Genomic DNA, 27,168 nt, shown 5'->3' on the forward strand with positions numbered 1-27,168 from the left:
ACATCTCCCCTTTCCCCCAACTTCCCAGTCCCAGTCCATTCTACTCTCTGTTACTATGAGTTTGACTTCTTTTTAGATTCTACATGTAAGTGAGACCATGCAGTATATTTCTTTCTGTGTCTGAGTTATTTCACATATCATAATATCCTTCAGGTTAATCATGTTATTACAAATAGCAGTACCTCCTTCTTTTTAGAGGCTGAATAGTACTCCATTGTGTGTGTGTGTGTGTGTGTGTGTGTGTGTGTGTGTGTGTATCATAATTTTTTTATCCATCCTTCAATGGACACTTATGTTGTTTGTATATCTTAGCTATCATGAATAATACCACAATAAACGTGGGAGCAGAAATCTCTCTCTGAAGTACTGATTTCATTTCCTTTGGATATACACCCAGCAAAGGGATTGTGGGTCATATGGTAGTTCTCTTTGTAATTTTTTGAGGAGCATTCATACTGTTTTCTATAGTGGGTGTACCAATTTCAATCCCACCAACAGTGTAAAGGGATTCCCTTTTCTCCACATCCTAGCTAACACCTGTTGTCTTTTAACATTATTGATCATAGCCATTCTAACAGGTATGAAGGGATATCTTATTGTGGCTTTCATTTGCATTTCCCTGATGGTTAGTGATGTTCAACATCATTTCTTATACTTGTTGGCAACTTATAGGTGTTCTTTGGGAAAATGTCTACTCAGGTTCTTTGCTCATTTTTTAATCAGGTTTTTTGTTTTATTTTGGTTTTGGTTTTTGGTTTTTGGTTTTTTTGTTGTTGTTGTTGTTTTTGGGTTTTTTTTGCTATTGAGTTATATGTGAATATTTTTTAAAGCTGAAATTGTTACAGCAGTTTCCTCTCTCAGTAACCCCCTCCCCGCAACCTCCAGTATGGAATTGTCTTGGACCTCCTCTGAGGAGCCATAGGAACTAAAAGGTTACATTAAGGGGTTTCCACAGAGCCAGAGGGCTCCAGTGTTCGACAGACCAGTAAAATCCAGTTGACATTTCTGTCTCAGGTTTCCCAAACACTTACAAAAAATGCCAAGCTCTTCTGAATGAGACAATGACAAGCTGATAGCAATGAACTTGAGAATGATCTCCCTTTGTTGGTGACAGGGAAGAAAAAAAAAAAAAAAAAGAGGCAACTTTAACTTTAAAATAGGAAAGGTAAGAGAAAAAGCAATCCAAACTCTGACAGTTTAACAGTGAACTCTGAATTGTCACTTAAGACCCAGAAAAGGAAACGCAAAGGTCGGGATGGTTTGTTCCCCAAAGAAACTGCACAAGCCACCACAACCAAAAACAAAGGCTATTGGTCACAACGATCACACAAAATAAACCAGAAAACACTGAAAGGCACAGCTGCCCATATACAATATCACAGAAACCAGTTCTGCAGTGCCTTGAGTCTCTCTTTCCTGCAATATCCTTTTTTTAAAGTAAGTCACCTTTCTGCTCTTCTAATTCCTCTTTTTGCTCCTCAACTTCCAAGGCACCAAATAATTTCTTGGTCTCCCTAATTTCTTGATCTCCCTACCGACCCTATTAAAACCCTGCTCAGACAAGCGAGATGACTGACAAGTTTTAAAGTAGTTCTTTCCCAGGGGGTATTTGTACTTTGTCAGGGAGTGTAGTAGAAGTTCTTTTATGTTTTGATGCCAACATCCCTTCTCTGATGTAAGTTTCCTTTCTCCGGTCCATGATATCCTGTCAAGCAAGTCATCTTCCATCGCTCCACTTCACAGTGGGTATGTGACCCAAGCTGGAGCAATATTCCCGGAACACAATGCCTGTGGGTACACGACCCAAGCAAGATATGCCAGTCCTGGGCCTGTTTGCCCTCAGTTCTCTCCTCTCCCTGCACCTGTTGTATTGGGTAATACAGGGGGACTTGGCCCTGGCTCAGCAGGCTGCAGCCAATGGACGATGCTGATGGGAGGCTGCAGGACAGGAGGAAAGGGGAAGCCAGGATTCTTCTCCGGTTATTTTTTCTGGGTAGAGCAGGCTGTCTCTTTTTGGCTCCAGCTCCCACCATTGGCCCCCCTCCCGATTTCAGCCGCAGGCCCTGGCTATGGAAATTCTTCTTAGTTTATCTCTCTGGCTTAAGAGAGGTTTCTACTTTCTCATTTTGCTAATCTCTACATTTCCTGCCTCATTCTCCAATTTGTCTCTGAGCTTGTTAAACACCGCGAAACCAACTGTCTGCTTTAAAATTTTATTTTAAATACTTAATGTGCTTTCTTTTTTCCTGCTGGAATGATTACTAGAATTAGAGTCATTCCATGAGATTTTACTTGTGGATACTAAGAGAATAAATGTCTCTTCCTGTTAGATCATTAGGCTGTAAGATTAGGGATGCCAATAGCCAATTTCCAGCTACCTAAACCCAATTTTAGAATCACATCAAACACAGAAGCACACGGAGCCAGGAAACAGAGAGAAAAAGAATATCTGACACATTCTTAGCACTCCCTGTGAAAGGATAGAGTTCCCTTATCCACGTCACAGGGCATGTGACAGGGGTGTGGCTCCCTGGGCTCCGTGCCTCCCAGGCGGAACATGTAGACAGGCAGGTGAAGAGGTCGTGGGGAAAGCATTTGGGACTCAATCCCACGGCACCATCCATGGGTGGGTGTCTGCCACTCCCAGAGCCCAAGTGGTTGTGTGTTACAGTGTGCTCTTTCAGCCTTGCCATCTGCAGACAGCTGGTGTTAATCAGTTCAATAAGCCCCTCTGCCTTATCGCCAGGGCAGAGGGCCAGTGTGATAGCTTTCTGTATCCTGAGTTCTTGCCTAGTGGACTGGCAAAATCGAATCACACATGGGCTTGAAGGATGAGTGCGAGTTTTCACTGAGTGGTGGAGGTGGCTCTCAGTGAGGTGGATGAGGAGCTGGAAGAGGGGAATGGAGTGGGAAGGTGATCTTCCCCTGGAGTCTGGCTGTCCTTGGCCAACGTTCAGAAGCCTCTTCCCTCCTTCTCTGCCACACCACCCCACCATTCTCCACCGCTCTGTTCCTCTGCTCCTCTCAATGTTCAGCTGCTTATGTGTGTGTCGCTAAGGTCTCAGGTTTATATGGGCACAGGATGGGGGTCATGTGGGCCAGAGTGACCTTGGAAAATGCAACATTTGGGCATGAAAACAGGAGTGCCTGTTCTCACTTAGGTCCATGGGAACAGGCCCAAGGGTGGAGCCCTCACCAGGGACCCTGCCCTTCTCTACCCAGCACTTCCCTGCCCCCTCCCACATCACTTGTTCTAAATAGACCTAAAGTTAGCATTATCATATATTTTGTAACTCAAACCATGACACTTGAAGGTAAAAGGGGCTGCTAGTCATGCTTAACTCAGAAAAACAGGCACAAATTGGGACTTGCCCAGGCAAACTAAAACATACAGTAATCCTACCAACTCGGTCCTTGGACTCTACATTAACCGATCCATTAAATTACCTTTCACCTTTAACCTAATTTGAGTTGGGTTTCTATCATTAAACTGAAAATTGCTGACCAGTGCACGAGACAATGATTTAAATCAAAGGAATTATTTCCTAGTGGTAGCATTCATTTCAGGGTAGACAGAGGAATATCCATGTCCACCTGAATTAGTCACAATTGAATGTGGAGCTTGCACATTTATAGCCCAGTATTTCAGCAACATTTTATGGAATTTTAGTTACTATGCCCCAAAAGCGCTTTAAAAAAGTGCAAAAAAAACAACTGTAATTACAAAGGGAAACACGTACACTTACCCTCAGGCTAAATATGGCTCTTTGGTGATTTTTTTTTTTTTAACATTTAAAGTGGCCCTTACTTGAGGTTTATTTTCATCTGAATACAAATTTTGAGTCAACCACATCTTATCATTTTCCCTGTGCCCTGCTACTATTTAGGTGCAGCCCTATGATGCCACTAAGAACACTGGCTTTTGAGGTCTGCTTTTACTCTTTATTCTCTTCCCTTTACTTTTTTCTGTTCTCCTGTAAATATAGGCTCTTGTTGGCTTGCCCAGGAACCCAACAGTCTTTTACAACTATTTCTCTAAAAAACACACATTCTTTGGGGAGTGCCAAGCCCACATGACATTTGTTAATCTCTGAATTCCGTGCACTGACAGCAGTTGTCTCACTTATGGCAAAACAGAAAACAGCAATTTAAAGACTATATATCCTAAGTCCAGTGGGAATGCTCCCTACCCAAATGGAGGCCATTTTTTTATGAGGAAGCCATTCGTAATTCAAGTGTTTGACTTTCCATGAGAAGTTAAATCTTTTAAAAGCCATAAACAATGATTATGACTAAGTTCTCATTTTGGGGGTCTCAGTGTCACTTCCATGAAAGGGCAGATATATTAAGAACTGGAAGGAAGGAGAATGGCGTGAACCCGGGAGGCGGAGCTTACAGTGAGCTGAGATCTGACCACTGCACTGCAGCCTGGGCGACAGAGGGAGACTCCGTCTCAAAAAAAAAAAAAAAAAAAAAAAAGAACTGGAAGGAAATATCCATTTACTAACAAACTAACCTGTCTCGCTGCCCATTTCTTACAGAGCCAATTACCCTGGTCACAAAACATAATTTTTTTTTTAACAGAAAAATATATCCCTTTCCAAAGGTTGAATTGGTGCCAAATTCTTCATTGGAAATAAAAGTACAAGCACATACAACTGTAAAATATTTAGAGGTCAAAAGTTTAATACATACAAGCAAATCCCCAAACACTGTTCATCAGGAATAATTTTGTTCTGGAAGGTGAATTTTTCTCTTTGTGTCCTTTTTAGTAACTTGTAAAAGAATTTGTTATAAGTTCTACATTTTTGTCAAAGTGTGTCACAAAGATTTAACGATATAAGGAACAATGGTACTCTTGTATGTTTTGTGAAATTCTTCACCTCATTCAAGTACAAATCTATTGAAAAATAGAAAAACTACCAAGTCCATTATCCTGAATAATAATAAACAACAGGTTTTATCTAATTCTTAATCCTAAGCAAAATACATTGAGGAAGACTTTCTGAGATGACTGGGAAATAAAGGAGAGAAACAGATAAAACTCAAACGAGTTGATTAAAAAGACCACAACAGGTAAGTTTTACCGTCTAGATGCTTTGCTTTGCTTTGTCACTTTCAGAGAGTGTGATGTCCTCAGTACTCGGAGAGGTTTCCAGTAGCCTAAAGTGTTCATGTAGGGTTGGCAATGACCTGAGGAAGTTATACATCCTTATACGCAGCCTCAGCCGAGTCACTGAAGACAATGACTTCTTTCCCCCAATAGACGATAGCAACGTCAACACTTTGGAAGCTTCAGTCTGGAAGATTTTTGTTCTAACAGTGTGCAGGAAAAAAATTTGCAATCCCTGCAGATAGAACAACAGTTCAACAACCCAACGGTAAGTGCTGAGACACAGTGTCAAGGAAGACATTTTATTTCACTCTGCTACCCATTCTTCTCATCTGCATGGCACTTCCCCAACTTGAATTTGCCAGTCTGCAGCTGCCATGCACTTTTTAATCTAACAGGCTTGCGGCAAAGTTTTTCCCATATACAAAGATCTACATGGAATAGTACAACAGCAGACGTAGGAGATCTGTGTTCAGGTCCTGGGTTGCCACTAGCTGGCTGTGTAAATGTGCTTATTTCCTAATCCTGATAATCTTCAACTTTCTGAAGGAAGAAGATTAACTATGAAATACCTAATTCTTCTTCCAGTTCTAACATTCTGTGATTCCATATTTCTTTGAGTTTTAGTAACATAACTAGAAATTTGTGCACTTAAGGACAAAAAAATGTAAAGCCCTTCTAGTCACTGCTTTTCTGTACTTTACATATGAAGACCAGATATACATGAGAAATTGAGCCACAAAACACTGAATATTTTCTACATGTTTCCAGTAAAAACTACCATTTATTGAAGTCATATTAGTATCAGACCCTTGCTTTTCACTTAATCCTCCCCATTTGATCATTCTCATGTAATCCTCACATCAACCCAATACAACAAGCCTTATCATCCACATGTTTCAGATAAGGAAACTAAAGTTCAGATAAACTAAGTAGTTTGTCCAAGATCACCCAACCAGTACTCAGTGAAGTCTGGAATTGAATTCTTACATGTTTGGCTCCAAAACCCCTCCTCTATCCAATATACAGTGCTACCTACACTGTTGCCTGTAACTGTAATAGAAAGTGACTGCAAAGTGTATCATAGTTTTTAAGATGCCTCTGTTAATTCTTTATTAATATCCTTTGTGGAAATGACAGATTAAATAGCATCTGTAGTTAAGTTGATAATATTGTGTCAATGTCAGTTTCTTGATTTTGACAGTATACCATGGCCATATAAGATACTATCATTTGGGAAAGCTGGACAAAGAATATGTGGGAGCTGTACTATTTGTCCAAAATTTTTTATTAAATCATTTCAAAATGAAAAGTTATTTTTAAAAATAAATATCCATGGATGTCTCCCACATTGGCATCTATAGGGCCCCAACCCTTTTAAGAGTTTATTTTTGGAATCGTATTCTGTCAGTACTGTTATTGGAGACTTCTGGTACTATAGAAAGACCCTGATAGCTTGACTAAAATATCAGTAAGTGTTGGCAAGAGTCTCTGGCCAAAAGTAGAAAAAATAGCTTCCTTATTACTCAACAGGTGGTATCTAATACATCAGAAGAAAGGCCCTTATGAGAGTGTGTGCTTGGATACACAGGTTTCAGAAGGGCAGGAGTAGTCATTGGCCATCCTGATTGTTCAAGGGAGAGAAATTTATTTGGGGCACATGAGAAATCCAGTCTCTAGAAAACCATCTTTTTTTGTGGCATACACTATTTCATCTGATTTTTCCAGAATTTAAATTCTAAGGTAAAACTAAGATTCAATCAAATTTCTGTTGGTACAATAATTAGGAAAAGATCTTAGACCATGGATAATTCATAAAAACACCATCCTGTTGGACCTGTTTGGGTGGACTCCCAATATTTCCGTGCTTCCTAAAATCCCAAAAATACTATTTGAAAAGAAAAAATGTGTAGGCCAGACTGATTACCACTAACACAAAGATCAAATTGTGCCTTCTAAGTAATATCTGTAGCAAATAGTAAATGTTTATTTATTAGAATTATAGCATTCTAAATCTAGAAGTTTTATGTGTGAACAAATCTAGTTATTCCTACACTTCAATGTACATAGAAATCACCTGAGGTCCTTGTTTAAAATGAAGAGTCCCAGCTCCTATGCCTGTAGATTCTGATTGAGTAGATAAGTGGTGAGGCCCAGGAATCAGCATTTTAACATACTATGTAAGTTCTGATGTAAGTAATATTCAAATCCATTTCACAAAACACTGTGTTGATTTTAACACACATATTGCCCCCCTACCGTATTTTGTATTTTGCATAGCTCACCTACAGAGGTTATGTGATTTTCCTGTAATCATAGGAATCAATGGTAAAGCTGGATAACAGCCTAAGTTTCCTGACTTTTAGCTCCATGTCCTTGCCACATTGTCACACTCTATTTTACCATGTATAATTTTTATCATTTTACCATTAACAATTTTTACCATTTTACCATTAACATTTTGTTACGGACCTCTCTTTTATAATGTCCCCTTCCTATGCATGGAGAAGAGAATATCCTTGACTATGCCTTCATTCAGATTCCTCCCTAAATTCCTGCTCACTCTGGGCAACAAGCCCATGAATCAATTGGCAATGTCAGACTAGGCTTACCCTATTTATCGACCTTCTAGGAGTTTCCATTAGATATTGACAATCGTAAAGAACTGAGTTATATCCATGTATATTTAGTAGCAGGCACCCCTCCATTATCTAAGAGAATTAATCCTAAAAGGTGCTGGAGAGGGCTACCTGGGATAAAGGATGAGGTTCTTAGAGGCATTAAATATGGTGGTAGCAATTCAAAAAGCCAGGCAGCTCCCCAACTGCATTATATAGTCTGATCAAATGCCTTTCTAACAATTTCCATTTTATATCAAAGACTGTCCTCCTCAATGACATTTTACCATAGCCAGAAACAGCCAACATGACACCAGGTTCACACCGTAGTTACCGTTCTTAGCAACTTAATGGGATAGTCATCAAAACTGCAGTTTCTTCAAGAAATACAGAATAGCCCATCCTGATATTCAATAAAGATGTTATCTACTGTGAAAGATATGCACAAGCAAGTTCCTTGCACTCAGAGAACTGATATTCTAGTTGTGGAGATGAGAAGAGTATACATAAAAAGTTAATTTTATACGGTAAAAAGCAGAGGGGACAAAAACATTTATAAAACAATATTTTTATTTGATAATGAGTCATATTTCTTCATTTAGTTGATAGTTAATAAAGCTAGAATGAGCACCACAAAGAAATAAAGCCCATCAATAAATAATCTGTGTAGATTGTATCAATGTCACTTTGATAATGTATTAAAGTTACGTAAGATGTGATCATTGGAAAAGTTGAGTAAAGGGTACAGGGGAATTCTCCATACTATTTGCAACTTCTTATGGGTCTAAAATTATTTCAAAATAATTTATTTTTAAAAAGAGATGACATAAAAATGGGGGAAAATATAAGAATTTTGTTTCCTTCTCAGGCTTTATTTTCACAACATAAAATTTCCACACGTCTATAGAGTGTCAATGAATAAAGGTGATTGCCAAGAATTAAATGCCAAGCTAATTCATAGTTTATGTGTCATGGTATCTAAAGAAAAATTATCAACTGGAAAAGTCCTCATTAATGTTTACCAACTAACCACTAAATAGTTACTCAAAAATCACTACCATTAATGAGAGACTCCTTAAAGTAAGAAAGTCAAAATAACAGGACATTCCAATATAAAAGGACTGGCAAAACATTAAAAACATTTAAACATAGAGTTAAGTATAAGAAAATACAGTTAATATAATTATCAAACATAATCTAAGTATTATAAATATTTCTTAAAAGACAATAATGTAGACAGTATAACTTAACTACAACATGATAAATTTTAAATTGTACCAACAAAACTGCAAGAAGCAGTTAAACTGTGTTAATATTATTACCTGAAAAAGAGAGAAATCAGTATCTATTGTTTTACTCTGGAAATTGAAATTTGTATCTTATAAGTTGTAGTAATATTTAATAAACAAAGATTATAATTAGTAGAATTTAAAATAGAATGAAAATACTCCAAATAGAGGAAGTTATACTAAAAAACATAATTTATATAACACAATATATAAAACTAAGGAGGCAGTGATACATGTACAGGGAAAAAATACTAAGATAACACAATAAAAACAAACATTAGTTTTAATAGCTAGTATTTAACTAAATAGCCAAACGTTTAACATTTTTAATAAAATGGCAAACCTGGTCAGGCACAGGGGCTCAGGCCTATAATCCCAACACTTTGGGAAGCTGAGGCAGGATGACCACTTGAGCCCAGAAGTTCAAGAACAGCCTGGACAACATAGTGAAACCCTATCTCTGTAAAAAAATTGAAAAAAAAAAAATCAGGCAGGCATGGAGCCACGTGCCTGTAGTCACAGTTACTTGGGAGGTTGAGGTGGGAGGATCACTTGAGTCCAGGAGATTGAGGCTGCAGTAAGCTGGGATTGTGTCACTGCATTCCAGCCTGGGTGACAGAGCAAGACCCTGTCTCGATACATAAATAAATAGATAAAATGGAAAAACTATGAGAAAATTATCAAAAACAAACAAATCTAAATATGCAGGATCTAAAAAGAGATAAGTTAAAAACAAAGTGATGAGAAAACTTAAAAATAAGGGAACTAGCATAAATAAATTAGATAAAATGAAATAAAAACAAACTAGAATTTGCTACATTGCTATACGGAAAATCAGATTTCAAGATAAACTGGGACTGAGAGACTTTTTATACTGCTGAAACGTATAATGCTCCATAGATATATAAAATACCATATCCATGAATTAACAGGAACGTGATAATACAGCATTGAATTGTATAAAGACAAATTGCTAAAACAGTCAGAAGAAAAATTAATAGACAAATAGAATAAAAGGAAGTTTTACACACCTCTTTCAGTCTCTGATGAACAAGTTAAAGGTAAATGAGGTTTTATTACAAAATAATTTGAGAACTGAAGATAACAAGCACCTTTAAAAAGTATTGTTAGTGTTACGGGATCCTTGGGGTGTTGTTTCACCAGACAGAAATATATGTGGCCAGTGGCACCTTTGCCAAAGTTTAGCTCTGGTCCACTGGGCTCATTCCTCCCACTCGGCCTGGCAGGCTGTGCTTGGCTTAGCTACCCGCCTGGATCCCACACCTGCCAAGGATGAGCCATGTGTGGAGCGGCAAGGGCTGTGTGAGCGAGCATGGGGTCCGGCCACTGTGCACAGCCAGGCAGGCCAGCCGCGGTGGGGCAGGCAGCTCCAGGCACTGGCACAAGCGCCAGCTACCTGCGAGGCTGCAGCTGGACCAGGCTTACCATAAGCAGCTTGCATGGCTAACACCAGGGAAGCCGGTGACACTCAGAAGCTTGGAGACACCAGGAACCTCAGAGCCCTAAAGAGGGTGTCACAAACCTGGCTCAGGGAGCTCCTAGGTCTGGGCTCCCCGAAGGGCCACAGCTCTTCTCTCCTCCCTCCCCTCCTTGTTGCCCACAATGTGGAGAGCAAAGGGCATGTTTCAGCCCTGCCCTGTTTGTGTTACAGCTCTTTTAGCCCTGCCGTTCTGGTGGGTTTCTAGTTCTTGTCCTGCATCCGGAATGAGGTATGCAGACAAGTGGAGGGTGAGCAGGACGAAAGGGAGCTTTATTGAGTGATGGAACAGCTCAGAGGACACCCGCAACCGCAGTGGGTAGCTCCTCTCCTTAGCCAGGGTGTTCCGATGAGTGCTCAGCTCTTAGCAGAGAGGGTCGCTCTTCACTACAGCTGGTCATCAGGCCCTCCCCGGCTTTAAGGTGGGGCTTCACCACGGACCCGCCCCCTTCCGCCCAAGAGCCGGTCTGCCTCCTGCCTCTATTCATGGAAGTCAGGCAGGGGGGTCTTCCCGGACCCCTGAGAATGCAAAGATGCCTCGGTCAGCAGCTGCGACAAGGCAGCTGCAGCTGCACCCAGGGAGCTCCCACCCTGCCAACTGAGAAGACGTGGGGCTCCCGCTTGTCCCCGATTCCCGCTGGCTCAGTGGAGTGTGTAGCCCTGGCAGCCCCTCCTCACAGCCTGGAGTGGGAGCTTCAGGTCCTTGCTGGGCCCGGGCCAGCGACCGGGGCAGGGGTGACGTCACTGCAAGTTCTTCTTGCGGCCCCAGCAGTCAGGGACTGCCTGGGGCTCCCCCTTGCCTGGCTCATGGCCCTGCCTGGAGGGCACCTCCGGGAGCAGATCTTGGGCCCTGGACCTGGCCATTGGAAACGTCAGGCTCATCGGTCACCTTGATGTGGAGCACATCTTGAGGACGCAGCCTCGGGTGACCAGGAACACGGACTGTTCCCGAGGCGCAGGAACTTGGCACCGTCGGCGGGTTGGGCGCGGTGGCCACGTTGCTCGCTGGGTCCTCGAAGTGGGCACTGCTCCCGCTTCCCACCCCAGTCCGCTGAAGCGTGACCCCAGCTCTACATCTCGGGCCTGGCCCCCACGTTCCATGTGCAAGTGTGGCACCGCCCCAGGCCCAGTTCCACCCGGGGCCCCTCTCTGCTTGCTCTTCCTTGCCTGCCCGACTGCACTGCTCCACTGGTGGGCGGCTGGGCCCGGCCCCATCACGGCAGCTCCCAGGGGCGGGTTCCCAGGGCGGTGGACTCTGGGGGCGCTCCCTGGGGCAGGCTCTGGGGACTGCCTGCCTCAGCATCTGCACTTGAGGACCCATAGCCTGCGCCTGTACTCTACTGCAGCCGGAGTCATGGCAGCGGCCACTTCAGATAGTCTGCCACTGGCATCACTAGGAAGTAATCTCAATAAATATCAAAACTGAAAATTCTCAAAAAAGTTCTAACAATCATGTGGATTCCTTGAATTATTCCCTTGCCTTTAGGGTTCATGGTCTGGAGTTTCAGGAGTGAGCTTTCAGAAGGGGCTCCTTTCCTTGCCCTGTGCAGGCAGTTCAGTGGTGATGTTTGTTCATACAGATGATCCTGGTAGGGTGTGAGTACTTTAAGGGAGAAGTGTCATTCCACTGAAGTTTAATGAATTCTGCCAGCTTAGAGAAGACACGTTTCCGTACTACAGAGAGTAAAGGCCATTTAGTAATTTCATTGCTCTTCCATCACAGTAAAGAGCAATGTTCACTGTGGGAGGAGGCATAGGCTAACAAGTGTAAAGAGAAATTCTGATTTCAAGATGTCTTTCAACATCCAGTGCCGTGACTCACGCCTGTAATCCCAACACTTTCAGGGACTGAGGCAGGTGGATCACTTGAGGTCAGGAGTTCGAGACCAGCCTGGCCAACATGGTGAAACCCTGTCTGTATTGAAAATACAAAAATTAGCCAGGTGTGCTGGCACACGCCTGTAATCCCAGGTACTCAGGAGACTGAGGTATGAGAATTGCTTGAACCCAGGAGGCAGAGGTTGCAGTGAGCTGAGATCATGCCACTTCACTCCAGTCTGGGTGACAGAGTGAGACCGTGTCTCAAAAAAAAAAAAAAAAAGAAATAAATAAATAAAAGATGCCATTCAATAATGCATCTTTGTTTTATTTAAAAGTCTTGACATTTCTTCACACATAATACATAACTATAAAGTTTAAAAAAAAAAAACAACTCTCCAAAGTCAAACAAATTTATTTTTATAAATTTGGTGGCCAAATTTTTATAAATCTGGTGGCCAAAATCCAGATGTTTACCTTTGCAGAATTATTTCCAAAGGAAAAATATATAACTTTTTTCAGAATTTTAAAACAAAGTGTGAATTTAATTTTTTGAAGGTTTCTGGTTAAGTATGTCCTTGAGATAAGACTCAAGGAATAAAAGTATCTTCAGTCCAATGTAAAATTATGCCACAAAACACTTCATGAAATTCAGATTTTCAGAAAGGAATGAAGAATACTAGAAATCATAGATATATGACTGAATATAAAAATTCTTTTCTCTTAATTTCCTTAAAATACATGTCTAAAGCAAAAATAAGAACATTGCATAGTAGGGTTTGTAATGTATGCAGATGTAATACATAAAGGTATAATATGAGAGAAGGGAGATGGCAAGGGGACTTATATTGTTATAAGATTCTTAGCTATTACTGGAAAGTAGTAAAATATTAGCTCTAAGTTGACAATGAAAAGTTAAGGATGTATAATGTATCCCTAAATTGACCACAAAAATGCAAAGAAGTATTGCTTAATAACTGAAATATAAGTTAAAGTTAGAATCCTCATAACATTAAATATATCCAAAAGTAGGCAAAAAAGGAGAAACAGGAATAAAAAATAGAATGACCACAGAAAACAAATAGGAAAATGATAGACACAAATTAACCTATATCAAAAAATACATTAGATCTAAATGGGCTAAACACTCAATTAAAAGAGATTGCCAGGATGGATAAAAAGGTAAGACTTGTATTTGCTGTCTACATGATACACACTTAAAATATAAAGGCACAAATAGATTGAGAGTAAATGGATGAAAACATATATATCATGCAACCAATGTGCATAAAGTTGGATATCAGATAAAGTAGATTTTATGACAAAAAGTATTATTGGAGGTAAAGAAACCTTTTTATCTAAATTATAAAATTATCAACTCATCCAGAAGATATAACAATAATAAATGTGTATGCATCTAATAGTAGAACCTCAAAATATGTGATGCAAAAATGGACAGAATTAAGGAAATACACAAATTTACAATCATAGATGGAGATTTTAATACCCCTTTTTTGGCAATTGAGAGAATCAGACAAAAATATTGGTAAGGATAGAACATTTGTGCACCATTAACAATCACTTTGACACAACCTTTTTTAGAATACTTTAACAACTTCAGAATACACATTTTCTTCCAGAGTAAATGTTTTATTCACCAAAGTAGACCAAATGTTGGGCCATAAAACCAGACTAAATAAATTTAAAAGAATTGAAAGAAAACCTTCAGCCAATCCCACAGAAGTCTAACCTTCAGCAACAACTGTAACACTGTCTACATCAATCATGGTGAGGAGCTGCCATGAACACCTTGCATAGGAGAAAAGAAAAGAATATGTGTCCCAATCCAGCTACTTGACAAAAAAACTCTCCTACTCTAAGAAGAGGGACTAAAGTGGTCCAACCCTATTGTTACTATATACCTAAGCATCTAGAGCATCCAGGAAAACATGGCCTCACCAAAAAATAAGTAAATAGATAAAAAAGAAGGCACCAGTGACCAATCCCAGAGGGACAGAGATATGTGACCTTTCAGACAGGGAATTCAAAATAGCTATTTTGAGGAAGCACAACAAAAATTCAAGATAACATAGAGACAAAATTCAGAATCCTATCAAATAAATTTAACAAAGAGATTGAAATAACTAAAAAGAATTAAGCAGAAATTCTGGAGCTGAAAAATGAAACTGACATATACTGAAGAAAGCATCAGAGTCTCTTAACAGCAGAATTAATCAAGCAAAAGAAAGAATGAGTGAGCTTGAAGACAGGCTATTTGAAAATACACAGTCAGAGGAGACAGAAGAAAAAGGAATAAAAATTAATGATGCATGCCCACGAGATCTAGAAAATAGCCCCTAAAGGAAAAGTCTAAGAGCTATTAGCCCAAAAGGGAGGTACAGAAAGAGGTTAGTGTAGAAAGTTTATTCAAAGAAATAATAACAGAGAACTTCCCAAACCTAGAGAAAGCTATCAATACTCAAGTACAAGAAGATTACAGAACACCATTCAGATTAGACCCCAATAATACAACTTGAAGATATAATAACAAAATTCCCAAAGATCAACGATAAAGAAAGGATCCTAAAAGCAGCAAGAGAAAATAAACAAATAATATACAAAGGAGCTTCAATTTGTTTGGCAGCAGCCTTCCCAGTGGAAACCTTATACCCTAAGAGAGAGTGACATGACATATTTAAAGTGATGAAGGAAAAAAACTTCTGGCTTAAAATAGCACATCTGGTGAAAATATCCTTTAAGCATGAAGGAGAAATAGAGATTTTCCCAGACAAACAAAACCTGAGGGATTTCATCAACACCAGACCTGTCCTACAAGAAATGTTAAAAGGAGCTCTTCAATCTGAAAGAAAATGAGCAATAAGAAATTATCTTAAAGTACAAAACTCACTGGTATTAGTAAGTACACAGAAAAAATAGAATATTGTAACACTATGATGTGGTGTACAAACTACTTATATCTTGAGCAGAAAGACTAAAAGATGAACATATCAAAATAATAACTATAGCAACTTCTCAAGACAGTATAATAAGATATAAATAGAAAAAACAAAAAGTTATAGAGGTTTTATTGTTTTTTTATTTGCTTGTTTGTTAGTTTATGCAATCAGTGTTGTCATCAGCTCAAAATAATGGGTTATAAAATATTATTTGCAAGACTTGTGGCAACCTCAAATCAAAAAACATACAATAGATACACAAAAAATAAAAAGCAAAGAGTTAAAACATGTCACCAAAGAAAATCATCTTCACTAAAAGGAAGACACAAAAGAAGGAAGAGGAGACCAGAAAACAAGAAACAAAATGGCAGAGTAAGTCATTACGTATCAATAATAACACAATAACACAACTGAACTAAATTCCGCAATCAAAAGAGTGGCTGAATGAAGGAAAAAACAAGACCCAATGATATGTTGCCTACAAGAAACAAACCACCTATAAAGACACACATAGACTGAAAATAAACGGGTGAAGAAAGATACTCCACAGAAACCAAAAAAGAGCAGAAATAGCTATACTTAGAAAAAATAGATTTCAAGACAAAAACTGTAAAAAGAAAGAAAAAAGTTCAGTATACAATGATTAAAAAGGTCAATTCAGCAAGAGGATATAACAATTGTAAATATATATATGCCAAATATATATATAAATACATAAATATATATGTGTATATACATATATGTGTATATACACACATATAAATATATACATATATGTATATATGCACATATATAAATACATATATAAATACATACATATATATGTCCGATACATATATATAAATAAAATATTATTAGAGCTAATGAGAGATATATGCCCTAATACAACAATAGCTAGAGATTTCAACACCCTATTTTCAGCATTGGATGATCTTCCAGACAGAAAATCAACAAAGAAATATCAGAATTACTCTGCACTATAGACTAAATGGGCCTAATAGTAATTATAGAACATTTCATCCAATGGCTGCAGAATACACAGCCTTCTCCTCAGCATGTGGATCATTCTCAAAGATAGACCATATGTTAAAACATAAAACAAATATTTAAAAATTCAAAAAAATGAAATTATATCAAGTATCTTCTCTGACCACAACACAGTAAAACTAGAAATCAATAACGAGAGGTATTTTGGAAACTATACAAACACATAGAAACTCAATGATATGCTCCTCAATTACCAATGAGTCAAGAAAGAAATTAAAAGGAAAGTTGAAAAATGTCTTGAAACAAATAAAAATGGAAGCACAACATACCAAGACTTATGGGACACAGTGAAAGCAGTACTAAGAGGAAAGTTTATTGTAATAAGTGCCCACATTTAAAAAAAACAGAAAAGCTTCAAATAAACAACCTAATGATGCATCTTAAGGAGCTAGAACAGCAAGAGCAAATCAAAACCAAAATTAGTAGAAGAAAATGAATAATAAAGAGCACAGTAGAAATAAGTGAAATTGAAATGAAGAAAATGAAAGATTGATGAAACAAAAAGTTATTTTAAAAGATAAAAAAAATTGACATTTAGTCAGACTAACTAAGAAAAAAGGGGAGAAGACCCAAACAAATAAGATCAGAGATGAAAAAGGAGACATAACAACTGATACCACAGAAATTTAAAGGATCATTAGTGCCTACTACGAGCAACTTATGCCAATTAAAAGAACTAGAGAAGCAAGAGCAAACAAATTCAAAAGCTAGCAGAAGACAAGAAATAACTAAGATCAGAGCAGAACCAAAGGAGATAGACACGAAAAACCCTTTTAAAACTCAATGAATACAGGAGCTGGTTTTTTGAAAAGATAGATCACTAGCCAGACTAATAAAGAAGAAAAGAGGACAGGCGCAGTGGCTCACGCCTATAATCCCAACACTTTGGGAGACCAAGGCGGGTGGATCATGAGGTCAGGAGTTCGGGACTAGCCTGACCACCATGGTGAAACCCCATCTCTACTAAAACTACAAAAATTAGCCAGGCGTGACTGTGCATGCCTGTAATCCCAGATACTTGGGAGGTTGAGGCAGGAGAATATCTTGAACCCAGGAGGCAGAGGTTGCAGTGAGCTGTGGTTGCACAATTGTACTCCAGCCTGGATGACAGACCGAGACTCTGTCTAAAAAAAAAAAAAGAAGAAGAAGAAGAAGAAAAGAGAGAAGAATCAAACAGACATGGTAAAAAATGGTAAAGGGGATATCATCACTGATCCCACAAAAATACAAACTACCATCAGAGTTCACTATAAAAACCCCTATGCAAATAAACTAGAAGAAATGAATAAGTTCCTGGACACATACACCCTCCCAAGTCTAAACCAGGAAGAAATCAAATCCCTGAATAGACCAATAACAAGTTCTGAAACTGAGGCATTAATTAATAGCCTACCAATCAAAAAAAAGTAAAAGTCCAGGACCAGACGGATTCACAGCTGAATTCTATCAGAGGTACAAAGAGGAGCTGGTACCATTCCTTCTAAAACTATTTCAAACAATTGAAAGAGAGAGAATTCTCCCTAACTCATTTTAGGAGGCCAACATCATCCTGATACTAAAACGTAGCAGAGACACAACAAAAAAAGAAAATTTCAGGCCAATACCCCTAAGGAACATCGATGTGAAAATCCTCAATAAAATACTGGCAAACAGAATCCAGCAGCACATCAAAAAGCTTATCCACCATGATCAGGTCAGCTTCATCCCTGGTATGCAAGGCTGGTTCAACATGTGCAAATCAATAAATGTAATCCATCACATAAACAGAACCAATGACAAAAACCACATGATTATCTCAATAGATGTAGAAAAGACCTTCGACAAAATTCAACACCCCATCATGCTAAAAACTCTCAATAAACTAGGTATTGATGAAACACATCTCAAAATAATAAGAGCTATTTATGACAAACCCACAGTCAATATCATACTGAATGGGCAAAAACTGGAAGCATTCCCTTTGAAAACTGGCACAAGACAGGGATGCCCTCTCTCACCACTCCTATTCAACACAGTGTTGGAAGTTCTGACCAGGGCAATCAGGCAATAGAAAGAAATAAAGGCTATTCAAATAAGAAAAGAGGAAGTCAAATTGTCTCTGTTTGCAGATGACATGATTGTATATTTAGAAAACCCCATCATCTCAGCCCAAAAATCTCCTTAAGCTGATAAGCAACTTGAGCAATGTCTCAGGATACAAAATCACTGTGTAAAAATAACAAGCATTCCTATATACCAAGAACAGATAAACAGAGAGCCAAATCATGAGTGAACTCCCATTCACAATTGCTACAAAGAGAATAAAATATATAGGAATACAACTTACAAGGTATGTGAAATACGTGACAAATGCACAAGCTTCAGTAACCGACTCGATCAACTGGAAGAAAGAGTATCAGCAATTGAGGATCAAATGAATGAAATGAAGCGAGAAGAGAAGTCTAAAGAAAAAAGAGGAAAAAGAAATGAACAAAGCCTTCAAGAAGTATGGGATTCTGTGAAAAGACCAAATCTACGTCTGATTGGGGTGCCTGAAAGTGAGGGGGAAAATGGAACCAAGTTGGAAAACACTCTGCAGGATATCATACAGGAGAACTTCCCCAACCTAGTAAGGCAGGCCTACATTCAAATTCAGGAAATACAGAGAACACCACAAAGATACTCCTCGAGAAGAGCAACTCCAAGACACATAACTGTCAGATTCACCAAAGTTGAAATGAAGGAAAAACTGTTAAGGGCAGCCAGAGAGAAAGGTCAGGTTACCCACAAAAGGAAGCCCATCAGACTAACAGCAGATCTCTCGGCAGAAACTCTACAAGCCAGAAGAGAGTGGGGGCCAATATTCAACATTCTTAAAGAAAAGAATTTTAAACCCAGAATTTCATATCCAGCCAAACTAAGTTTCATAAGTGAAGGAGAAATAAAATCCTTTACAGATAAGCAAATGCTTAGAGATTTTGTCACCACCAGGCCTGCCTTGCAAGAGACCCTGAAGGAAGCACTAAACATGGAAAGGAACAACTGGTACCAGCCATTGCAAAAACATGCCAAAATGTAAAGACCATCGAGCCTAGGAAGAAACTGCATCAACTAACGAGCAAAATAACCAGTTAATATCATAATGACAGGATGAAGTTCACACATAACAATATTAACCTTAAATGTAAATGGACTAAATGGTCCAATTAAAAGACACAGACTGGCAAACTGGATAAAAAGTCAAGACCCAGCAGTTTGCTGTATTAAGGAGACCCATCTCACATGCAGAGACACACATAGGCTCAAAATAAACGGATGGAGGAAGAGCTACCAAGCAAATGGAGAACAAAAAAAAAGCAGGCGTTGCAATCCTAGTCTCTGATAAAACAGACTTTAAACCATCAAAGATCAAAAGAGACAAAGAAGGCCATTACATAATGGTAAAGGGATCAATTCAACAAGAAGAGCTAACTATCCTAAATATATATGCACCCAATACAGGAGCACCCAGATTCATAAAGCAAGTCCTTAGAGACTTACAAAGAGACTTAGACTCCCATACAATAATAATGGGAGACTTCAACACCCCACTGCCAACATTAGATAGATCAACGAGACAGAAAGTTAACAAGGATATCCAGGAATTGAACTCATCTCTGCACCAACCGGACTTAATAGACATCTACAGAACTCTCCACCCCAAATCAACAGAATATACATTCTTCTCAGCACCACATCGCACTTATTCCAAAATTGACCACATAATTGGAAGTAAAGCACTCCTCAGCAACTGTACAAGAACAGAAATTATAACAAACTGTCTCTCAGACCACAGTGCAACCAAACTAGAATTCAGGACTAAGAAACTCAATCAAAACCGCTCAACTACATGGAAACTGAACAACCTGCGCCTGAATGACTACTGGGTACATAACGAAATGAAGGCAGAAATAAAGATGTTCTTTGAAACCAATGAGAACAAAGATACAACATACCAGAATCTCTGGGACACATTTAAAGCAGTGTGTAGAGGGAAATTTATAGCACTAAATGCCCACAAGAGAAAGCAGGAAAGATCTAAAATTGACACTCCAACACTACAATTAAAAGAACTAGAGAAGCAAGAGCAAACACATTCAAAAGCTAGCAGAAGGCAAGAAATAACTAAGATCAGAGCAGAACTGAAGGAGATAGAGACAAAAAACCCTCCAAAAAATCAATGAATCCACGAGTTGGATTTTTGAAAAGATCAACAAAATTGATAGACCGCTAGCAAGACTAATAAAGAAGAAAAGAGAGAAGAATCAAACAGATGCAATAAAAAATGATAAAGGGGATATCACCACCAACCCCACAGAAATACAAACTACCATCAGAGAATACTATAAACACCTCTACGCAAATAAACTAGAAAATCTAGAAGAAATGGATAATTTCCTGGATACATACACCCTCCCAAGTCTAAACCAGGAAGAAATCAAATCCCTGAATAGACCAATAACAAGTTCTGAAACTGAGGCATTAATTAATAGCCTACCAATCAAAAAAAAGTAAAAGTCCAGGACCAGAGGGATTCACAGCTGAATTCTATCAGAGGTACAAAGAGGAGCTGGTACCATTCCTTCTAAAACTATTTCAAACAATTGAAAGAGAGAGAATTCTCCCTAACTCATTTTAGGAGGCCAACATCATCCTGATACTAAAACGTAGCAGAGACAAAACAAAAAAAGAGAATTTTAGACCAATATCGCTGATGAACATCAATGCAAAAATCCTCAATAAAATACTGGCAAACCGAATCCAGCAGTGCATCTGAAAGCTTATCCACCATGATCAAGTGGGCTTCATCCCTGGGATGCAAGGCTGGTTCAACATATGCAAATCAATAAACGTAATCCAGTTATAAACAGAACCAATGACAAAAACCACATGATTATCTCAATAGATGCAGAAAAGGCCTTTGACAAAATTCAACAGGCCTTCATGCTAAAAACTCTCGATAAATTCGGTATTGATGGAACGTACCTCAAAATAATAAGAGCTATTTATGACAAACCCACAGCCAATATCATACTGAATGGGCAAAAACTGGAAGCATTCCCTTTGAAAATGGGCACAAGACAGGGATGCCCTCTCTCACCACTCCTATTCAACATAGTGTTGGAAGTTCTGGCTAGGGCAATCAGGCAAGAGAAAGAAATCAAGGGTATTCAGTTAGGAAAAGAAGAAGTCAAATTGTCCTTGTTTGCAGATGACACGATTGTATATTTAGAAAACTCCATCATCTCAGCCCAAAATCTCCTTAAGCTGATAAGCAACTTCAGCAAAGTCTCAGGACACAAAATTAATGTGCAAAAATCACAAGCATTCTTATACACCAGTAACAGACAAACAGAGAGCCAAATCATGAATGAACTTCCATTCACAATTACTTCAAAGAGAATAAAATAACTAGGAATCCAACTTACAAGGGATGTAAAGGACCTCTTCAAGGAGAACTAGAAACCACTGCTCAGTGAAATAAAAGAGGACACAAACAAATGGAAGAACATACCATGCTCATGGATAGGAAGAATCAATATCATGAAAATGGCCACACTGCCCAAGGTAATTTATAGATTCAATGCCATCCCCATCAAGCTACCAATGAGTTTCTTCACATAATTGGAAAAAAACTGCTTTAAAGTTCATATGGAACCAAAAAAGAGCCCGCATTGCCAAGACAATCCTAAGTCAAAAGAACAAAGCTGGAGGCATCATACTACCTGACTTCAAACAATACTACAAGGCTACAGTAACCAAAACAGCATGGTACTGGTACCAAAGCAGAGATATAGACCAATGGAACAGAAGAGAGCCCTCAGAAATAACACCACACATCTACAGCTATCTGATCTTTGACAAACCTGAGAAAAACAAGAAATGGGGAAAGGATTCTCTATTTAATAAAAGGTGCTGGGAAAATTGGCTAGCCGTAAGTAGAAAGCTGAAACTGGATCCTTTCCTTTACTCCTTATACGAAAATTAATTCAAGATGGATTAGAGACTTAAATGTTAGACCTAACACCATAAAAACCCTAAAAGAAAACCTAGGTAATACCATTCAGGACATAGGCATGGGCAAGGACTTCATGTCTAAAACACCAAAAGCAACGGCAACAAAAGCCAAAATTGACAAATAGGATATAATTAAACTAAAGAGCTTCTGCACAGCAAAAGAAACTACCATCAGAGTGAAAAGGCAACCTACAGAATGGGAGAAGATTTTTGCAATCTACTCATCTGACAAAGGGCTAATATGCAGAACCTACAAAGAACTCAAACAAATTTACAAGAAAAAAACAAACAACCCCATCAAAAAGTGGGCAAAGGATATGAACAGACATTTCTCAAAAGAAGATATGCATACAGCCTACAGACACATGAAAAAATGCTCATCATCACTGGCCATCAGAGAAATGCAAATCAAAACCACAATGAGATACCATCTCACACCAGTTAGAATGGCAATCATTAAAAAGTCAGGAAACAACAGGTGCTGGAGAGGATGTGGAGAAATAGGAACACTTTTACACTGTTGGTGGGATTGTAAACTAGTTCAACCATTATGGAAAACAGTATGGCGATTCCTCAAGGATCTAGAACTAGAAGTACCATATGACCCAGCCATCCCATTACTGGGTATATACCCAAAGCATTATAAATCATGCTGCTATAAAGAGACATGCACACGTATGTTCACTGCGGCACTATTCACAATAGCAAAGACTTGGAATCAACCCAAATGTCCATCAGTGACAGACTGGATTAAGAAAATGTGGCACATATACACCATGGAATACTATGCAACCATAAAAAAGGATGAGTTTGTGTCCTTTGTAGGTACATGGATGCAGCTGGAAACCACCATTCTCAGCAAATTATCGCAAGAACAGAAAACCAAACACCGCATGTTCTCATTCATAGGTGGGAATTGAACAATGAGATCACCTGGACTCGGGAAGGGGAACATCACACACCGGAGCCTATTATGGGGAGGGGGGAGGAGGGAGGGATTGCATTGGGAGTTATACCTGATGTAAATGATGAGTTGATGGGTGCTGACAAGTTGATGGGTGCAGCACACCAACATGGCACAAGTATACATATGTAACAAATCTGCACGTTATGCACATGTACCCTAGAACTTAAAGTATAATAATAAAATAAATAAATAAATAAATAAATAAATAAAAATAAAATAAAACAAAAAATGGTGTTGGGAAAACTGACTAGCCATATGCAGAAAACTGAAACTGGACCTCTTCTTTATACCTTATACAAAATATTAACTCAAGATGATTAAAGACTTAAATGTAAGACCTAAAACCATAACAATCCTAGAAGAAAACCTAGGCAATACCATTCAGGACATAGGCATGGGCAAAGACTTCATGACTAAAACACCAAAAGCAATGGCAACAAAAGCCAAAATAGACAAATGGGATCTAATTAAACTAAAGAGCTTCTGCACAGCAAAAGAAACTATCATCAGAGTGAACAGGCAGCAACCTACAGAATGGGAGAAAATTTTTATAATCTATCCATCTGACAAATGGCTAATACCCAGAATCTACAAAGAACTTAAACAAATTTACAAGAATAAAACAAACAGCCCCATCAAAAAGTGGGCAAAGGATATGAACAGACACTTCTCAAAGAAAGACATTTATGAAGGCAACAAATATATGAAAAAAAAAAGTTCATCAGCACTGGTCATTAGAGAAATGCAAATCAAAACCACAATGAGATACCATCTCACACCAGTTAGAATGGCAATCATCAGAAAGTCAGGAAACAACAGATGCTGGAGAAGATGTGAAGAAATAGGAACACTTCTACACTGTTGGTGGGAGTGTAAATTAGTTCAACCATTGTTGAAGACAGTGTGGCGATTCCTCAGGATCTAGAATCAGAAATACCACTTGACCCAACAATCCCATTACTGGGTATATACCCAAAGAATTATAAATTATTCTACTATAAAGACACATGCACATGTATGTTTATTGCGGCACTATTCACAGTAGCAAAGTCTTGGAACCAACCCAAATGCCCATCAATGACAGACTGGATAAAGAAAATGTGGCACATATACACCATGGAATACTATGCAGCCATGAAAAGGGATGAGTTCATGTCTTTGCATGGACATGGATTAAACTGGAAACCATCATTCTCAGCAGACTAACACAAGAACAGAAAACCAAACACTGCATGTTCTCACTCATAAGTGGTAGCTGAACAATGAGAACATGTGGACACAGGGAGGGGAACATCACATACTGGGGCCTATTGGGGAGTTGGGGGCTAGGGGAGGGATAGCATTAGGAGAAATACCTAATGTAGATGATGGGCTGATGGGTGCAACAAACCACCATGGCACATGTATACCTATGTAACAAACTGGCATGTTCTGCACATGTACCCCAGAACTTAAAGTATAATAATAAAAAAAAACTAAAAATAGAAATACCATATGATCCAGCAATCCCACTGCTAGATATATATTCAAAAGAAAAGAAATCTGCACTCCCATGTTTTTCACAGCACTATTCATAATAGCCAAGACTTGGAAGCAAACTGAGTATCCATCAACAGACAAATGGATAAAGATAATGCAGTACATATACACAATGGAGTACTATTCAGCCATTAAAAAGAATGAGATCCTGTCATTTGTAACAACATGGATGAAACTGGAGGTCATTACGTTAAGTGAAATAAACCAGGCACAGAAAGTCAAACTTTGCACATTCTCACTTATTTGGGACCTAAAGAGTTTAAAAAATTGAAATCCTGGAGATTGAGAGTAGAATGAGTGTTACCAGAGGCTGGGAATTACAGTGAGGGGAAGGGAAAGTGGGAATGGTTAATGGGTATGGGTACAAAAATATAGTTAGAATGAATAAGATCTAGTATTTGACAGCACAACAGGGTGATTATAGTCAATAATTTTTTTTGAGATAGAATTTCCCTCTGTCGCCCAGGCTGAAGTGCAGTGGGTGATCTTAGCTCATTGCAACCTACACCTCCCTGGTTCAAGCAATTCCCCTGCCTCAGCCTCCCAAGTAGCTGGGATTACAGGCGCATGCCACCATACCCAGCTAATTTTTTTGTATTTTTAGTAGAGATGGGGTTTCACCATGTTGGCTAGACTGGTCTTGAACTCCTGACCTCAGGCAATCCACCCATCTTGCCCTCTCAAAGTGCTGGGATTATAGGCCATAAGCCACCACGCCCAGCCAGTCAATAATAATTTAATTGTATATTTTTAAATAACTAAGAGTGTGATTTGATTGTTTGTAACACAAAGAAAGAGCAAATGCTTGAGGATATGGGTACCCCTTTTATCCTGAAGTAATTATTATACATTTTATGCCAGTATCAAAATATCTCTTGTACTCCATAAATATATACACCTACTATGTACCCACTAGTTTTTTAAAAATAGTCTCTTAAAGGTAACTAAGGAATGGGTCAAGGTGATATCTCCACCACCGCATGTTCTGCTACTTTCACTCTAATCCACACCATACCTGTGTAGTGTTGAAAAGGCAGAAAATGTAGCTGAAGATGATCCTGATGCTATCATCATTAACTAGCATCAGGTACGCCAGAATCCAGGTAATTCCAAAAACAACTGCAACAGATAATGTGCTAACAATCTTCCTCATGGATGAAACTTTTTTTGTGCTAGGTGAAAGAAAACAAGAAAAATAATGTAGTTCATTAGGGTTTTACTCATCAACATCATTATTACTCTCCTATTTAGAATGCATATTCAGCTGCCCATACACATTGTTCACTTAACAATATTAAGCCCCAGGTGGAAAAATGATGCTAAGTCTTACATCACTCTGGAGAAAATCTGATTTAGCAAGCTTTATTTTGACTACATTGATACTTGTTTACAACTTCAGGCAAACACAGCTCCTTAATACCACAGCAGGCAAATTTCAAGAACCAACTTCTTCATTGAAATGGAATTTCAATGTTGTGAGTATTACTACAGATCAGCCAATGGAAGAATCCCCTTTTTTGGCACCTTGGACCTTCCTGAGCCTTAGGTTGATGTGGGAGAGTAAGGTTAGTTAGATGCAGAGTGATCTTCTTCCTCTTATGGAAAGTCTATGCCCCTGGATCGTGGGCTTGGCCATGTGACTTACTTTGACCAGTGGAACATCAGCAAATTTATCAAGTAGAGACTTGAAAGCATCTGTTTATTAATTTGCCTTCCCTCACACCTCTTTAGAACCCTGAGACCACTATGTTAAGAAGCCTGGACTGGTTTAATGGCAGATGAGAGACTATATGGAGCAGAGATGAGCTTTCCCAACTGAGCAGTTGCTACTCAAACCAACCAAACACCAACCACCAGACATAAAAGTGAGTCATGAAGGATTCAAGACGGCCGAATAGGAACAGCACCGTTCTGCAGCTCCCAGCGAGACTGACGCAGAAGGCGGCTGATTTCTGCATTTTCAACGGAGGTACCTGGTTCATCTCACCGGGACTCATTGGACAATGGATGCAGCCCACAGAGGGCCAGCTGGAGCAAGGTGGGTGTTGCCTCTCCTGGGAAGCGCAAGGGGAAGGGAAGCCTTGAGGGTCTGAGCCTGAGGAACTCCCGCACTGATACTGCGCTTGTCCCACAGGCTTCCAAACCCGCAAACCAGGAGATTCCCTCTAGTTCCTGCCCAACCAAGGCCCTGGGTGTTAAGCACAAAACTGGGCGGCCAATTGGGCAGTCACCGAACTAGCTACAGAGCTCTTTTTTTTTTCCCCCATACCACAGTGGCGCCTGAAA

The 27,168-nt window shown here is 39.0% G+C and overlaps 1 protein-coding gene across 1 annotated transcript in view; it reads right to left on the minus strand.

Annotated features, from left to right (window-relative positions):
* Window positions 1–4,668: 4,668 nt before the first annotated feature.
* Window positions 4,669–27,168, minus strand: part of ADGRG7 (adhesion G protein-coupled receptor G7) — a 71,412-nt gene continuing 48,912 nt past the window's right edge. The window contains exons 15-16 of the mRNA XM_005548295.5: window positions 25,898–26,054; window positions 4,669–5,348 (exon numbers count right to left, since the gene is read on the minus strand). Coding sequence (XP_005548352.3) covers window positions 5,091–5,348; window positions 25,898–26,054 — 415 coding nt within the window. The 3' untranslated portion in view covers window positions 4,669–5,090. The remainder of the gene's footprint in view (window positions 5,349–25,897; window positions 26,055–27,168) is intronic.

Source organism: Macaca fascicularis, chromosome 2, assembly GCF_037993035.2.
Source record: "Macaca fascicularis isolate 582-1 chromosome 2, T2T-MFA8v1.1".
Taxonomy (NCBI): domain Eukaryota; kingdom Metazoa; phylum Chordata; class Mammalia; order Primates; family Cercopithecidae; genus Macaca; species Macaca fascicularis.